We start from the raw sequence: 18993 nt of genomic DNA on the forward strand, positions 1-18993 counted from the left end.
TTTTATTTTACAGGAGCCTACAGTTGAAAGACTTTGAATTTTAAAAGATTTTGGGTTTTAAAAAGAGATTGGCTATTTTAAAGATACTGAACTATTACTGTGTTGGAATTTGTAAAGACTTAGATTTTTAAAGATACTTAATTTTTAAATGCGAGATCTTGGAGATGAATGTGAAAGTAAGTTGTGGCTTAACGGTTATGGTAATGTGTTTGTGTGTCAAGCTGATAAGAGGTCAATTGTGTTGGGTGGTTTTATGTCAATTCCATACAGGCTCAAGTCATTTGAGAGGAGGGAACCTCAATTGGGAAAATGCCTCAATAAGATGGGGCTCTGGGCAAGCCTGTAGTGAATTGTCTTAACTAAAGATTGATGGGGAGGGCCTGGTCCATTGTGGGTGGTTGCCATTCCTGGTTTGGAGGTCCTGGGTTCTGTAAGAAGCCATGAGGGACAAGGCAGTAAGCAGCATCCCTCCATGGCCTCTACATCAGATTCTACTTCTAGGTTCCTGCCCTGTGTCCTGTGTTGACTTCTTTCAGTGAACAGTGATGTGGAAGTAAAAGCCAAATAAACCCTTACCTTCCCAACTTGTTTTTTGGTCATGGTATTATATTGCAGCAATAGAAACCCTGCCTAAGACTAACAGTGTATTTGGTATAGTGGCCTTGGGTAGAAGTCTGCAGAAGGTCTTGCTATCTAAGAAGTCTTATAACTAAGAAGTTTATATATGGTAGTGACAGAAGGGTGTCTAGTAGGCAATGAAAAATGTATATTACACAACAGTAGGGAGTGTCCAAGTGTGTATTTGTGGAAATGAATGCAGAGCCCACAAAGACTAGAAGACCATCAGATTCCCTGGAGTTAGAGTTGCAGTGGTTGTGAACCTCCCAATGTGAGTGCTGGAGGCTAGGAAACAAACTCTTTCCTCAGCAAGACCAGCAAGCATTCTTTTCAGCACCTATTTTTGTTTTATGTACCTTTTACCTATTAGGAATAGGAGAGATATTTCTATGCCCATAGCAGCACTGTTCATGTATGACTTAACATTTGATGGGAGGTTCACAAGGAACTGTTAAAACCCAATTTTTTTAAAAAAACTTTTAATTAAAAAACTTTTAATTAGTTGAAGGATTACTAACTCAGTTATATTGACAGCTACCCAAAAAAGAACCCAAAAGAGCAATGACAGAACTTGTTTTTTAAGACATTTAAGTATCCATTGAAAATTTATTATGCATTAGGAAGCTTAACCTAAAAACCAACAGCATAGTAAAAAGATATGTTATATCTGTTCGTGGCAGAACAGGCTTCAAAATATATTTTCCTTTAAATGTATTCAGTCAGTACACAATCCTTTATAAAAGTTGTATATATTTTTTCTGTCGATACCTTCATTATTTATAAATACAAGATTTACACAGCACCCCATCAAAAAAATTAAAATCCTTACAAATATCTACATGTTTTCATACCTATAAAACTTTCAAAGGAGTGCTTTGTTAAAGATAGACCCTAGTTAATGGTCCATTTACTGTGCAACAAAATATAAAATCTGTAAAGTTTTCTTTGTCCATAAAACATCTCAAAAATTAGCAAGATACTTATCATGAAACTGAGCTTCACTAACCTTCATAATTTTTAAAAGAATTTGATGTGTGCATTCCCATGAGATTCTAAATTCAGAAAAACAGACTGAGATACAGAATGGTTGAAAACAAACACATTCTACATTAACAGTTAAGGCAGGAGTATGATGAGGAAACAGAAGTAGGACACAGGAGATACAGGAAGGAATATTCTCTGCTGTTACTCTCATCACCTTGTAGGAATGTTCAAATTGTTAAAACAAAACAACAAAAATTAGAATGCTTCATGGTTGGTTGTTTAGCTTTGAGATAGGATCTTAGTATGTTGCCAAGGCTAGTCTCAAACTTCAATCCTCATGTTAAAATCTGTAAATAGCTGAGCTACAGGCTTGATTTCTTTCTTCTTCTTCTGTAAAATTACTTTGTATGCCAAGAATCTGTGCTGCTTGTTCAACATTATTTGAATTTTCTAAGAAAGATTTTCTTTATCTAAAAAAGGTAATCATTGGCCCACACACTATTAAGGTTTGTTTTCAAGAATCTTAAGAAATAAAAAAATTAAAGGGCAAGCAAAACTAGGTTTTCACTTAACCTTTGGACAAAGTCAGTAGATCCCTGATACCAAGTGACTCTTTAGAATGGCCATTCACCAACACCTATAGACTAAGAGCAATAATTCACAGAAAGAATGAAAGAAGGTAGTTAACACTCTTGTCTCACACCTTCTACCAAAAAGGGAACAGAAAAATTGCTGTCACTCTCATTCTAGTTACTGAAGGAAAGGCAACTTTTCCTACCCGACATGATTTTTCTATTCAAGTTTTAAAGTCTAGATTCCATATAACCTTGAGAGTTTCATATTTTCTGTGAAGCATTTTCAATCTTTCTTAGAATATATAAACAGGAAGAAAAAGAATGGGAGTAAAGGAACAGAAAGAGGCAGAAGAGTGAAGGGTAAAGGCATGAAAGAGTAACTTATTAAACTTGGCCCAAAGGATGCTGTTAGCATTGCCCCTCCAGCACCATGAAGTCTCCAGGTGGTGCAGCTTCCTTCATGGCTCTCAGATGGTGTCTGCAGAACCTCCCTTACTGCTGGGTACTGCAGGGCTATAGTTCAGTGCACTGATTTCCAGGCTCTTCAAAGGAGAGCTCCCAGATGCTGCTGTCTTGCAGTAGTGGCTCAATGTCCTCATCACAGCCCTGTTCAGGGGGAGTGCTTGGGCTGCCACTGATGTTGCTGTTATGTTTTTGAACTCCACCAGTTTTACGGTATTCAGGGATGAATAAGGCAACCAGAAAAGACATAAGAACTATACATGCTCCAAATAAAAATGGTGGGCCTGGAATGAAAGCTCCCTGATAGATATAAAAAAAACAAATGAAGACAGAAGTTAGTTAAGTCTTTATTTATTTTTTTCTATTTGTTTACTTTTTTTTTTTTAAAAAAAAGACAGAGTCTTATGCTATTTAGTTCAGAGTAGCCTTGACATCACAACCCTTCTGCTAATATCTCCCAAATGTTAGGATCATAGACACACATTAACATACCCAGCATGGTTAGGATATTTTTTAAAATTACAAGCTAGTTTTAAATGATTTTTTGAAAAGTCTAGTTAATTGTTTTTTTAATAGGCCTGTATTTCATTAATCAAGGCAAATTCTAATAGAGATTAATGTTTGGAAAATAACTCAGCGCAATAAATCACTGCTTTTTACATTATTTCTAATTAATAGAACCTACCCTATATACTTACAAAAGCAGTAATTTTCTTTCTGCAATCTCATCTTGTTACCTCAGGTCATGCATTTCTACATATGAATATTAATAATTTCAGATTTGTACAAAACTCTGTATAAATGTTTATCTTTTAAAAAACAGAAGCACAGTAGCTTAACTTTTAGTAAGTTTTTTTTTTTGGAAAGACAGTTGTATCCCCTCATACTTATGTAGCTAAGAATGACCCTGAACTTAAGATCTTCTGCCTTTACCTTCTGATTGCTAGTTACAATCATGTACTATCACACTTCTAGTTTTACACATTTTAGGCAAGCACCTACCAACTAAGCTATATACCAAGTCCATTAAGCTAATTTTTTTAGGCAATTTTATATTTTATTTAGGTTAAACTTAGCCAGATAATAGCATACTATTCATAGTGACTAGGTGAAAAGAAGATCTAAATAAGGTACAGATACATTTTTTCATATAAGACATTAAATCTGTTAGGAGCCCTTTCTGATCCCAAGCAATGAGCTGCTGCTGTCAAATGCAATGATAATGAATAAATAGGAATCGAAAGCCACAAGATTATGCTATAATCAAAGATAACCATTATTATAACACAGATCACCAAATTACCTGTAGGGGATCATCATCAGAATTCAAGTCTGGGCCCAATTCGTTCAGTTCAACATGGAACAGGTAGAATATGAAGCCATACAGTGCCGGCCCTAGGCCATTACAAAGTCCTCGTATTCCTGTTATGATCCCCTGGGCAACCCCTAGAGCACAATGAGAAGGGAGTCAGTCTTCTCAGAAAGGTGCCTCGACATATAGAGCTTATCTAGAACACTCCATCATTAAGACAGACAGACTTGGCTGGACTGAGCCATCATAGTTTAGGCTAATTATCTCATAGCATCATTAGATGCTATAGCAGTCATAGACATCATAGCAGTCATTAGAGTTCATCATGATATTTTTCATTCATTATACAAATGTTTTCTTGGTTGCATTATGTCTATTTAGTAGCCAGTACTTTCTGTATGAAGGTCTACAAGGAAAAAATTGAATTCAATTTCTGAAAACCTTTTGAACTAGATCTACCATTTAATGAGAAATAAGAAAATATTAAATAATTATTTCCTTACATGTAATTTCAATTTTTCTACGGGTTAAGACTTCCTTCTTGGCTCATTTAATTGTTAATGTACAATAAAAGTATGTTCTCCAATCAGACATCCTTGGCCACATGTGAATACAAAGAGGCTTGCCTGGCCCTGGGTTGTCATCTGCAACCTTCCATCTCATGTAGACGTCCACTCAAAAATTCTGAAAGAATCAATTTCTAGATATCTCAACTTTCTAATATGGTAAGCAAAACATGGGTTTGAATCATATGAAATGCGTATATTTTTGTAAGTCAAAAATAGGCAAGTATAATAGTATTCACACCCAGCTAAGTTATTGCAGTTAATGGTGATAACACAAAAAATGTCACTTAAGTCCATAAATCTAAGGATGGATACATGTAACAGCAAACTCATTATGTGGGAAAATAGGTGTAATGATAATAAATAAACTATCTTTTAAAATTTAATTTTTGTTGAAAATTTTAAAAGTCCTCTTACAAATTTAAAAACATTTAAAAACATTTCCCTTTAGGGATAAAGGTGTAGCCTAGTATATTCAAATCAAATCAAACCAAATCACTATGTACATTTGTGTTGTTTTATACACATACACACACAAATTTTCCATTTTCCTGTAACACAAATGAATATTGCAATGAATATTTACAATTAAATAAAATTAAATAAAAAACAATAAATGAGACAAAATCTCCTACTTCCTGACTATGGTAAGGAGGTAGATAGAAGATGGAGGAAAAAAGGAGTTAATTTTGGCATCAGAACTGGCTGAAAAGGGAACACAAAGAGGAAGGAAGAATAAAGTCTGCTTTCTACACAGCAATTCTAAGTCACGCCATCTCTCCCCATCTCCAATCACGAACAACCAGAGATCTCTTCATCTCTTCAAAGATCCCTTTCTTAAATTAAGCTCCTGAGACTGAATTATTTCAAGTTAACTTCTAGTGACTAAGGGGATATTACATTGTTAATTTGTTATTATTATTTAATAGAAATCTATTGAAATAAGATTTTAAGCCGGTTAATTCTGATGACAATGTAATCAGAAATGAAACTAGAAATGGATGTTTTCTAACTATTACTAATAACCTGAATGGTTGAGTCTGGATTGTTAAAGTCTGAGTGTGAGCAAGGAGGAAAAGAGAATTTCTGTATTTGACAAAATAAGCAGATATATGACAGGGGCCCATTGCTGTCAATTGTTATTGTTATGGAGGATGCAGGATTTCATACTTCAGGAAAGAGAAGTTCCAGCTGAAGGAACAAGGGTACAAATCTCACCTTGCTGATCTGACTCTGCATTCCGAGAGATGAGAGCACTGACTGCTGGGAATGTAATGCTGGACATGGCAGCCACAGTTCCTGCTGCCCACATCATCCTGAAAAGATTAAAGAAGGCTGTAATAAGGTTTTAAGGTACTTTTAATCAGTGGTAATAGTGCAAATGCTTTGTATTTCCTCGTGTTCCATTTTGTTTATTTTTCACTCTTTAAAAAATGGATTTCCTGGACAAGGTATAGTTTTCTAAGTAATTTTAGTAATCTCAGAATCCAAAAGGCTCAGGGAGAAGCAGCATGAATCCAAGGCCAGTCTGGCCTACAAAGTAAGTCTCTGTGTGAAAAGAATCCATACTTAAATAGACCTGTAAGTCGCGAAGAATTAGAAATTGTCATCAAAAACCTCCCTACCAAAAAAAGCCCAGGACCAGATGGTTTCAATGCAGAGTTCTACCGGAACTTCCAAGAAGAGCTAATACCTATACTCCTTAATGTATTTCACAATATAGAAACAGAAGAGTCATTGCCAAACTCCTTTTATGAAGCTACAGTTACCCTGATACCAAAATCACACAAAGACTCAACCAAGAAAGAGGATTAGAGGCCAATTTCACTCATGAACATCGACGCAAAAATTCTCAATAAAATACTGGCAAACAGAATCCAAGAACACATTAGGAAAATTAACCATTATGATCAAGTAGGCTTCATTCCAGAGATGCAGGGCTGGTTCAACATACGAAAATCTATCAATGTAATCCATCATATAAATAAACTGAAAGAAAAAAAAAACCCATATGATCATTTCATTAGATGCTTGAAAAGCATTTGACAAAATTCAACACCCCTTTATGATAAAGGTCTTGGAGAGAATAGGGATACAAGGTTCATATCTAAATATTATAAAAGCTATATATAGCAAGCTGACAGCTAACATCAAATTGAATGGAGAGAAACTCAAAACCATTCCACTAAAATCAGGAACACGACAAGGCTGTCCACTCTCTCCATACCTCTTCAATATAGTGCTTGAAGTTCTAGCAATAGCAATAAGACAACATAAGAGGATCAAGGGGATTTGAATTGGAAAGGAAGAAGTCAAACTTTCGTTATTTGCAGATGATATGATAGTGTACATAAGCGACCCCAAAAACTCTACCAAAGAACTCCTACAACTGATAAACACCTTCAGTAATGTGGCAGGATACAAGATCAACTCCAAAATATCAGTTGCTCTCCTAAACACAAAGGATAAAGAAGCAGAAAGGGAAATCAGAGAAGCATCACCTTTCACGATAGCCACAAATAGCTTATCTTGGGGTAACTCTAACCAAGGAAGTGAAAGATCTATTTGACAAGAACTTTAAGTCTTTGAAGAAAGAAATTGAAGAGGATACCAGAAAATGGAAGGATCTCCCATGCTCTTGGATTGGGAGGATCAACATAGTAAAATGGCAATTCTACCAAAAGCAATCTATAGATTCAATGCAATCCCCATCAAAATCCCAACAAAATTCTTCACAGACCTTGAGAGAACAATAATCAACTTTATATGGAAAAACAAAAAGCCCAGGATAGCCAAAACAATCCTTTACAATAAAAGTACTTCCAGAGGCATTACTATCCCTGACTTCAAACTCTATTACAGAGCTACAGTAAAGAAAACAGCTTAGTATTGGCATAAAAACAGATGCTGACCAATGGAATCGAATCAAAGACCCGGATATTAACCCACAAACCTATGAACACCTGATTTTTGACAAAAGAGCTAAAATTATACAATGGAAGAAAGCATCTTTAACAAATGGTGCTGACATAACTGGGTGTCAACATGTAGAAGAATGAAAATAGATCCATATCTAAAGACCTCAATATGAATCCGACCACACTGAACCTGATAGAAGAGAAAGTGGGAAGTAGTCTGCAACACATGGGCACAGGAGACCTCTTTCGACATAGAACCCCGGTAGCACAGACAATAAGAGCAACAATGAATAAATGGGACCCCCTGAAACTGAGAAGCTGCTGCAAAGCAAAGGACACTGTCATTAAGACAAAAAGGCAACCTACTGAATGGGAGAAGATCTTCGCCAACCCCGCATCAGACAAAGATCTGATCTCCAAAATATATAAAGAACTCAAGAAACTAGACATTAAAACTCTAATTAACCCACTTAAAAAATGGGGTACTGAACTGAACAGAGAATTCTCAACAGAAGAAGCTCAAATGGCCAAAAGACACTTAAGGTCATGCTCAACCTCCTTAACAATCAGGGAAATCAAAACAACTGTGAGGTACCATCTTACACCTGTCAGAATAGCTAAAATCAAAAACACCAATGATAGCCTATGCTGGAGAGGTTGTGGAGTAAGGGGAACACTCATCCATTGTTGGTGGGAATACAAACTTTGGAAATCAGTGTGGCGGTTTCTCAGGAAACTGGGAATCAACCTACCTCAGGATCCAGCAATACCACTCCTGGGAATATACCCAAGAGATGTCCAATCATACTACAAAAGCATTTGCTCAACTATGTTCATAGCAGCATTATTTGTAATAGCCAGAACCTGGAAACAACCTAGGTGCCCCTCAATAGAAGAACGGATAAAGAAGGTGTGGCACATATACACTTTAGAGTTCTACTCAGTGGTAAAAAACAATGACATCTTGAATTTTGCATGCAAATGGATGGAAATTGAAAACACTTTACTGAGTGAGATAACCCAGACCCAAAAAGAGGAATATGGTATGTACTCAGTCATTAGTGGATTCTAGCCATAAACAAAGGACATTGAGCCTATAGTTCGAGATCCTAGAGAAGCTAAATAAGAAGGTGAACCCAAAGAAATACATATAGTTATGCTCCTGGATATTGGAAGTAGACAAGAACGCCAGGCAAAAGTTGGGAGCAGGGGGGTTGGGGTGGGTTGGGGGAAGGGGAGATGGGGAGAGAGAAGGGAGAAGGGGGGATTGGGGAGAGCTTGGGGGAATGGGATGATTGAGATGGAGGAAGGATGGATATGGGAGCAGGGAAGAAGATATCTTAACTACGGGAGCCATTTTAGGGTTGGCAAGAGTCTTGGCTCTAGAGGGGTTCCCAGGTGTCCAAGGGGATTTCTCCAACTAGATCAGTGGGAAGTAGAGGAGTGGGTGCCTGAACTGGCCTTCTCCCATAGACACACTGATGAATATCTTGCATATCACCATAGAACCTTCATCTGGTGAGGGATGGAGATAGAGACAGAGACCCACATTGGAGCACTGGACTAAGCTCCCAAAGCCCAGATGAAGAGCAGAAGGAGGGAGAATATAAGAAAGGAAGGCAGGACCATGAGGGGTGCGTCCACCCACGGAGACTGTGGAATTGATCTAGTGGGAGCTCACCAAGGCCAGCTGGACTGGGTCTGAACAAGCATGTGATCAAACTGGACTCTCTGAATGTGGCTGACATGAGGGCGGACTGAGAAGCCAATGATAATGACACTGGATTTTGATTCTACTGCATGGACAGGGGGAAGGGGAGTGGGGGGAGTGGGAGGGAAATGGGAGGAGCTGGAAATTTCAAATTAATTAATTAATTAATTAATTAAAAAAAGAAGGGCTTATAGGAGCTCACAGAGAATGTAATGACAATCAGAGACCCTGTATGGGTCTGAATTAGGTCCTCTGCATATACCTTATGGTTGTTTAGCATGGTGTTCTTGTTGAACTCCCCACAATGTGTGTGGGGATTGTCCTCTTTTTCCTCCTACTGGATGGAGTCATCCAGCCTTCATATGAGGGTTTTGTCCAGTCTTATAATACCTTGTTAGGTCATGCTTGGTGAATATCTTGGGAGGCTTGCTCATTTTTTTATTTGAAGGAAAATGAAGGAAGAGTTATCGGGGGGAGAAAGAGGTGAAGGGAAGGAGCAGAAGGAGGGGAGAAAGGGGAAACTTTGGTTGGAATGTAATGTATGGAGAGAAGAATAAAAGTTAAACAAAACAAAACATCATATTCTTGACACCAGAGTCACACCTAGGTCCTGAGCATTTGAGTGTGGTTCCCAATGGCTGGAATAAAGATTCTCAATTGGCAATTAAAAAAAAAAAAAAAAGAATCCATACTAACACTGACTACAGACTGGGATGCAGATCAAAGAATATTTTATTTTCTCTTTCAAAAGTCTCTTCTCCCAGGTTGCCCCACTGTCATTTCCAAGTGTAGGCTCAAGTTCTTAAAAGGATGTTTATTCTTTTATTGTTTTAAATAAACACCACATCTCCATCTGCACCTGTCACTAACTTTCTACATTTCTCGAAAATTCATCTTTCACAATGTCCTTGGGCTGTGTGGTCTGTCAGGCTTGATGGCACTGTCTGTTGTTAAATGAATAAACAAAGATTGCCTCAGACTTTGTCCTTTTCTCAGTGGAAAAAAAAAAGTCATGATAATGTACTTCCTTGGGGATGGTCTTTATTGACATTTAAAAATCTTATTATTATAAAGTCTTTTTTAACACTTTATAAAGTGGTTTGACTAGACTAGCCAGATACTGAACCAGAGTTCACAACCACCCCCCACCAAAAAAACTGAATCATCAACTTAGTTAATCTTAGGCAAAATGTAACACAGAACAAATGGTTCATATGAAATGAAATTCAAAATTTCATATATCTGTTTCCCAACTAATCTCTAATCAATAAAGCATTTCTAATAGCTGCATTTATGAATGCAAATGAGCAAATGAGGACTAATTCATGTCTAAAATGGAAACTTGAGACTCTGATGTATTTGGCAATAAGAAACATAAGGACACTTGCCATACAGGAGAATGGAACTCAAGATTTCGTGTTCTTTTTTATCAATAGGTCTTAATTTGACCTTTCTTCCCACTTAGAGGAAGCTAAATTATGAATACTTAAAGAAAACTGATGCAGGATACTCACATGACTTTAAAGGAAATATTCGTGTTCACCAAATGATTTATTTTATGATAGTTAAATTACTGCTTAAGTGTACCAGCAAAGCATGCTGTAATCTGTTGTTATTCAGTGTCTTTTTGTTTTGACTATATGTCATATCCTGAAAGTGGATAAATGTACTTAAGAAGCAGAAGTACAGAGAATAAGAGACCACAGAGTTCAGCTCTAAATAGAACATCTATATCATACCTCCTTCCCACAAGGCTCAGGGATTACTCATAAAGAGGTAAGTGGGAAGATTTTAACAGTCAGAGGTAGTGGACATATTCAGAGCAACAGTATTTGCTAGATTTGACAGCACAGTTGCACACATGAACTCGCAGCAACTGCACAAGATCTAGCCAGCCAAAATACCAGTATGAGTGGAGGAGGTACTTATGAAGTCCCACCCCAGCCAGAAGAGCTGTTGACAAGTGGTGGCTTCTGGGGAAATGGGATGGGGAGTTGTCAGTTTTCTTTCTTCAGGGATGCAGACCCTAAGAAACTACTCATGATCCAGTAGATGTCTATATATCTACATATACAAATAGTACCAAGTGGACACAGTGGGTTTAAAAACAAAAGATCACATTAAGTCAGGGGAAAGTGATCAAAACATATATACGTGTATGATATTATCCAACAATTAAAAGAGAATGTATACACAAAGTCAGCCATGGTAGCTCAAACCTGTAATACCAGCATTCTGGAGGCCTAGGCAGGAGAACTGCAGCAAGTCTGGGGCTACAATATTTGATTGTTTCAAAAAACAAACACAAATCTATCCACCCTCCAAAAAAGGGAAAGGAGGGAGAGTGTGTGAGTGGGAAGATCATGAGTGAATTAAGAACTTTATTGGAGGGCTGGTAGATGACAATACAAATTCAATTAAGCAATGACTCCAGAATTAGTGAAATATCTTTACAAGACAACTCAAATCTTCTAGCTCCACTCCTGCTCAAGCATGAAATGCTGAATACAACAAACTAGTGAAATAATACCCCCCCCCGTTTTTTTTAAAAAAATAGTCAAATAGCCTTAGCTCCTTTAAGACTCATTATATCTATTAATATTCACTGCTTTTTGCTTGTTTGTTTTGATAGTATATGAATTAAGGGAAGCTTACCAGGCCTGAGATCCAAAACCATACCAGGCAAGTTGGAACATCTGGAAACCCAAGCCAAGGAGGACAGTGTTCTTATTCCCTAGTGATCTCATCAATTTGCTAAGGAAGACTGTCTGTAAGGAAAAGAGGATAACTCTCAGAAGCCATATGAGCACACATGAATTTGATCACAAACTCAAATTCAGAGCATAAGCTCTTTTAGTGAATTCCACTCAATGATGGCCAAAGATTTTTAAGGGTACATATGTCTGGTTATAAGCCCCAAGAGCAGGGAGTAGTGATAACTCTTTGGGTGGTGGAGTTCAAGGACTCTAGTGCTGATCTGGGGCTTAGGACCTTTGACTTCCCTCCAGAGAAGCCTGTCTAACTGGTGTTCCTCTAGTCCCTCCCAAAAGGTTAACACAGCTGCACTGCAGTTATCATGACTAAGAAGATCACACGTTAGCCTTCTTTGGAAAAATGTCAACACTCACTTAATGTTCAGCAGAATTCCACACCTGTAAATGTTCATCAAGGTTTACTATTCTCTCGTAGTTAACAATTTCACAAAATCAAGAATGATAAGAGCTTCATTTTTAATAAATATATATTAAGTTAAATATAACTTGTAGGAACAGTACAAAAAGGAAGATAAAGACTTCTATGGGCAAACAGTTAAGGTTAATATAAAAAACAAAAGAAAATCATAATCGACTTAGAAGTTTAACATAATTTGCATTTGCTAACATGTTAAACAGTTAAAACAAAAACAGCAAAGAAATAGTTTGCTTCTATGTATTCATTCTCATTTGGTAGAACTAGTTAGTTTCCCAGACTTCTCATTTCCTCTGTAGAGTTAATCACAGAAGAACATGTAGCCTGGCCTAGATAGCCATTTGGAGGGAACAGTCTCTGGGCAATCCACATAAGCTATAGTGACTGTCCTTGAAGCACAGGAGGACAATATTCTTGCCTTTCTAGAATGAAATTATAATAGGTTGGAAAGAATGCACTGCTATTTACTCCTTACATATATTCTAATGTGCTGGTCCTTATTTGTTTAGTCCTGGAGACAGCAGCATATAGAAGACACTTATTTCTAATTAATTTTCACATTCCACTGGTTAATTTTGCTGTATCTGGTTACTTTATTTTCCTTTAAAATAGTTTTTATACCTATTTATTACATGTGTATACACATGTCCCAGCATGTATGTGGAGGTCAGAGGACAACTTGCAGGAGACAGTTTTCTCCTTCTACCATGGCGGTTCCAAGGACTGAACTAAGGTCATTGCTTGGCAATAAGCTTCTTTCACCAAGTCATTTTGCCATCCTGTTAACCCAGTTGTTTTGGCAGTGAGTAAGAAGAATGGATCCAGCACAAATTACAAGTAACATCCTAATGAAATCTGTATGAAGTTCTACTGAATTCTAAGAACATCACTATTATATGTACAACCAGTTCTGTGAGTTGTGTCCTTACCAGCTTCCTAAATTCAGTGGTTCTCTATATGAGCAAGGTATGTTACAACAGGAGTTAAGCAGATGAGGCAACAGTGTGGAGAAACTCTTTGAAACTTGTAGCCTTGGCTTCTTATAGAACTGAAGTTATCAGGATTGGGGTAGGGGGAGCTTTGCCTTTTTAATCCACATGTTGTAAAAAAAAAAAAAACTCACCTGAGCCACAATTGACAGAATTCCTACCATAGCTATGAATGCTACAATTTTCACAGATCCGAAACCTATGACCTGTAGAAATGAGAAAAAAACAAATAAAAAATCACTTTTGTAATAAGAGCTATTAGAGATATAAGAAATTGTTTTTTGTCCTATTAAAACTGACAGGAGTAAATAGCTGAGGGAAGTTCACAGAAGCTGAAAAAAATTAACCCATAATTTATAGTTTAATCTGACATAAAATAGTTATAAGTAAGCACAAATTGTGAATTTTTGAAAATTTTATTATGCCTACTGTTTAGTATTCCCTCTCTTAATTAGTCTGCCCCAGTGTGCAGACAATGAGAGCTCAATAAAGAGAGTGTAAAAGAAAGCAACTTGACTTTTACTGTTGCCAAGGTAGAACTGGACCATCAGTGAAGTCAGGCTCTTGAGTCTGGTTGTATTTTAAAATTATGTGAGCAATAGAGAAAAGGAAAGAAGGGAAGAATAGAGAACAAGAGGATGCCAGAACCCACTGAAGATTAATTATATCAGAATTCAAGATATGGTCCAGTGGTAGGTGTGCTGTGATAGCTCCCATATACTTCTACTGAGGAAACAGCCAAGTCTGACTCCAACTGCAACAGTAACTATAAAATGACTAATAATTTTTAAAAGGATACATTACTTTGTCTTCTACTGAAATTCTATAAAATACAGGAAAATACTAAAATAACTTTATATAGTTTTCTTACTTCATAAATGAGCATCTCCTACCTAACCACAATTAAATAATAAATTACTAGTGCTAGAACCTCTGGGTCTTCTGTTACACCTAATCATATTCAATTACAAAATCCGGACCTGGTGGTATAGCTCATGTCTATAATTTCAGCACTAAGGGAGGTGAAGGAAGCCTATTATCAATATTATGCATAACTGCTAAAACATGTAAAAAATGCCAAGAGTGAACTTATCACAAAGTACAGATTGAGTGGTGCTCCTTTATAAAAATATATAGGCTCATAAACCATACCAAATGAATCCCTTTGGTACCAGCGTGCACCTGTGAGTAAGAGATATGACAGCTCTGTGTATCTTCTCTTAATTTGGTTCAATGTAAATGGAGACTGCACTTTAGTTTCCCAGCTGCTCAGACCCAAACAATCACACAAAACTACATTAATTACAACACTGTTTTATTAACCAATGAAAATAAAACATACTCTCAGCATACAGAGAGAAATCTCACATCGCTCACTCTAAATGCTATTTTAGACAAGGGTCTCAGTGCCAGATTTGGTGGTAGATGACTTTAATCCCAGCACTCAGGAGACAAAGGTAGGTAAATTCTGTAAGTAAGCCTGGTCTGCTCAGAGAATTCTAGGCCAATTAACCAGGTTTACAGAATCAAAAGACTCAGAGTTTTGTTTCTGATAATTCTCTATTTTAAAGGAACTTTTCCAAAGTAGATGTCTTACTGTGTTCTTAAGTCCTAGATATAAGCAACACCCTTGCCTCACAGCAAGAAGGTAGGCATGGCTACACACACCCGTCGCTCCAGTTACTCATGAGGCCATTATACACCCCTGCTTTGTGATGTCTCTAGAAATAAATTCATATTTCCTTTTCTACAATGGTTTCTCCAACCTATCTTAGAGAGCGCTTAGTCTTTGATATTCTACATGTTAGAAGGCTACTAGGGACCACTCACCTGCCTGAGATAGAGAAAAAAGCTGGAATATTGTCCGGCCTCAGGAAGGTATGAGAGAAACACTGTGATGCAGATGAGTAAGACTGTAGAATCTTTTCCAACTTTCTTTAAGGACTGGGAATAAGTAGAAAACAAAAACACAAATGTCAGTGTTCTTGTGACACTGGCTTCATTATTTTCATATATCTCCGTCAAGATATCTTGAACAATCTATAAACAGGTCCTGAAAAACTGTTTCCACCAAACCTTCTTAAGAAAAATCAATTATCTCTCTGGGTTTGTAAAATAACTTCTTTTATATGATTTCAATTACAAGGTTTTCTTTCTTTTTCTGACACAAAGTCTCATGTAGCCAAGGATGGGCTCAGATGTGTATGCAGCTGAGGATAAACTTGATATTCTGGTCTTCCTTTTCACCTCTTCCATAGTTTTCACTATACATAAATTCACTCTATTCTGCATGTTATTGATAGTTAAGTTGCCTGAAACCAGGAAGACAATTGGTATGTCCTAAAACTTTCATTTGAACAGGAGTGACAAGTGTCACACAACTTTTATGTCACCATCTATAAACTTTATATAATCAATACCAAAACAACTAATGTCTACTAAAACCTTGCTACACAAGGCATTAGACCAGTTAACTTACACATGTTAATTGGAGTCCTTATAGCTGTCCTGAAAAATAAGCCACAGTAGTTCTGTTTTACAGAGAAGTTTCTACATGTAACTTGATCACTACAAGGGATAAATATATACATACATACTTACATACATATATAGATAAGTAGCTTGCAGGCTCTCTAGCCCATTGCTGTTTCCTTTCCTAAACTCCTTTCTCATCATGTGACAATATAACTAACACATAAGAGGAACAGGCAAGATCTCCAGGAAGTACTCTGAGTGATCATTTTAGAAAATAATTTCAAGGAACTGGGGAGATGGTTCAGTTGGTAAAGTGCCTGCTGTACAAGCATGAAGAGTCAAGTTTGATTTGCAGCACACAAAAAAGCAAGGCACTGTGGTGCATGCCTATAATCCTAGCACTGGGGAGGCAGAGACAGAAGATCCTTGGAACTTTCTGGTCAGGTAGTCTTACAAGATTGATGAGTTCCAGGTTCAGGAGAAACCCTGACTCAAAAAATAAAGACAACTGTGATAAGAGGATGACATCAGACATCCACCCCTGGCCTATACAAGCTAACACAATGTGGTTTACAACTATTCTATAAAAGTAGGTATGACAGGGAGAGAGAGAGAGGTACAAAAGTTTCCTAGCACTATTTCTTGTTAGTGTGATATACTCCCTACTACCTCCTTCTCCTACTATCTTCATTCATTTTATTAAGTGATAAAAACAACCATGTCTTTGAGGGCAATATTTTGTCTCTTATGATTTACACAACTTAATTCTGTATTTCTCAGTCTCTCAGCCCTTACTTGTAAGTAAAGTGTTTTCTATTTTTACTGTAAAAGAAATAAATCAACAACTGTTGGTATATATACTTGAGGCTATATATATATATAGTCTTATTTTATCAGCAAAAAGAAATATATAGGAAGTAAATATTTTCATGTCTTATTTACCGCAAAAGGGTCTGCTTGTTTCCAAGAAATCTGAGCTCCCCAGGAAGCAGGTCTAATTTTCTCCGGTAGAGATTCTGGAACTGCTACCAAAATGAAGCAGATGTCTAGGAGAGCCACCACTGTGGCTACCAGCACAACAAGGCTGTCTCCATAATTTGCAGAGAGGTATGTTCCAATGGCTGGGCTGCTAACCAGACTAGCTGCAAAGGTAGCTGAGACCTATGGGGAAAAAAGTGCAGTCATTTAGGATCCTAAATATGAACATCAGTGGAGAGAGCAAGCTCTCCCCCAGAGTCCCACCTACTGTAGGTGTATAGCGACAGTTATCCCCTCCCTCTCTCTTTTTTAAGATTTATAAGAATTTTGCTTGAGTGAATGCCTGGTACCCACAGGGGTCAGAAGAGGAACTGGAGAAATGGATAGTTATGAGCAGTCCTCTACAAGAACAACTACTCTTAACCAAGCCAAGCCATCTCTGAAGACTCCTCTCCTGGATTCAGCAAGACAAATGTGTTGCATACAAATTTTAAGAATAAAAGAGAAGGAAAGCAATTTTGCTTAAAAATGTTTTCACCCACTAAATGGAGATATTAACTAAGTGGAGATATTCTGGGGAACTATAATGAAAATACTGTATAAATGAACAATGTAGGAGTTTTCCTCATAAAACACTAACTGGTTTTGCCTGTTTAATTGGAAAACAGAGATGTACAAAGAGTATTAAAACAATTCCTCTCAGTGGCATGGCACCTGATTAGCACGAGGCATGGTAGTTCATGCCTGTTATCACAGTACTTAGGTTGGTACAGGACTGCTGAGTTCAAGGCCAGTTCTAGGCTACATAATAAAACTGTCTCAAAAAAAAAAAAAAACCTCTAAATCTCTAAAGCACTGATGATGAAATCTATAAATTTCTCAGGTACTGTATCTGATTCATCCAAAATCAGTATATTTCCCCACATACCCATTTATCTCTTTATAACTATTTCATTAACACAGTGGGGGGAAAAGGTAGCTGGTTTTAAGAGAAAAAGCTGTAACCAAAATAACTACATTAATAAAAATAAAAGAATGAAGGCTGGTGATATATAGCTAAGTGATAGACTGTTTAGCTAGCATACTCAGGACACTGAGTGTGATCATTAGTACCACTCATACCAACACCCACACAAAAGAAAATTAAAGATTTGTGGAGGGGTTGAAGCTTTCTGGTTAGGGCAGTAGCTAGTAAGCCTTATTACACTGCAGCCCTATGTTCTACATTTACAAATATAATGTAAATATTCATTCTTTAAATTATAAGCAGATTAGAGTACCAAAAACATACTGATAAGTTATTAAAACTAGAAGATACTATTAGAAACAAAAAAAAATCACATAAGGAGTTAGTGAGTAAAAAAAAAAAACACTATAAAGAGTGAAATGAAATCAGAAGATACATGGGAGTCCTAGGGGTGTGTGAGATGGATATGATCAAGATATATTATACACATGTATGAAATTTTAAAAGATTAAGTAAAAATGATATTTAAAAAGAAACACTAGAAATCACTATATCTGATTATGATTCCTGGTAAGCAATGACATTTTTGTAAAACCTATTATCCCACAACTGAATATAAAAACATAATACATATAAAACTAATGCTACATTAAAGAGCTTTCAAAGCTAAAAATGATACTGCAGTGGGGAATAAAGATATGAAGAATTTTAGTTTGGGAAATAAAAATCCTGAAACTCAGTTATTTAATAAGTATGTGAAAATGACAGAGATCTTACCATTTTATTTGAAAAAGTCCAGGAAGCCACATAACTGCCACAAATTGCAAAACCATGCAAACAGCTATGGGAACTGTGCTGTACTCTCTTCAGTAGTTTCTTGAGCACTAGGGTACCCTCCTCAAGTGTTATGGACACAATGTTAAGTTTTTGTGCAGTCACATCTCATAGCACCTGAGCATACTGCCAAGTAGGCTACTTTATGTCTTAAGAAGGACAATACTTTTGCAGATTTTGTTTAAAATTATCTAAACCCACAACAACATTCATTAAGACTCTGTTGTCATGAAGTCATCTTATAGATTCATTTACCAGATGCAGTGAGGAGGAACTTACCAGTAGTATTATTGACTGCTATGACCCTTAAAGAACCTCTTTTTTGGTTTCCTGAAGGAGTTCCAGAAAGGAAAGCACATTTTAATCTAAACTGGATATTTAAGTGCCTTTTAGAATTTAATTAAAACATTCTGGA

The 18993-nt window shown here is 36.8% G+C and overlaps 1 protein-coding gene across 2 annotated transcripts in view; it reads right to left on the reverse strand.

Annotated features, from left to right (window-relative positions):
* Window positions 1–1204: 1204 nt before the first annotated feature.
* Window positions 1205–18993, reverse strand: part of Slc71a2 (solute carrier family 71 member 2) — a 47847-nt gene continuing 30058 nt past the window's right edge. The window contains exons 6-13 of one of the 2 annotated variants that reach the window (XM_087896662.1): window positions 16742–16960; window positions 15155–15268; window positions 13459–13530; window positions 11802–11914; window positions 5736–5833; window positions 3943–4085; window positions 3338–3392; window positions 2801–2939 (exon numbers count right to left, since the gene is read on the reverse strand). In XM_087896662.1, the coding sequence (XP_087752788.1) occupies window positions 3378–3392; window positions 3943–4085; window positions 5736–5833; window positions 11802–11914; window positions 13459–13530; window positions 15155–15268; window positions 16742–16960 (774 nt within the window). In that variant the 3' untranslated portion in view covers window positions 2801–2939; window positions 3338–3377. Of the gene's footprint in view, window positions 2940–3337; window positions 3393–3942; window positions 4086–5735; window positions 5834–11801; window positions 11915–13458; window positions 13531–15154; window positions 15269–16741; window positions 16961–18993 lie in introns of both variants that reach the window. The other variant, XM_087896661.1, reaches the window with a different exon arrangement.

This window comes from Myodes glareolus, chromosome 14 (assembly GCF_982192425.1).
Source record: "Myodes glareolus chromosome 14, mMyoGla1.1, whole genome shotgun sequence".
NCBI lineage: Eukaryota > Metazoa > Chordata > Mammalia > Rodentia > Cricetidae > Myodes > Myodes glareolus.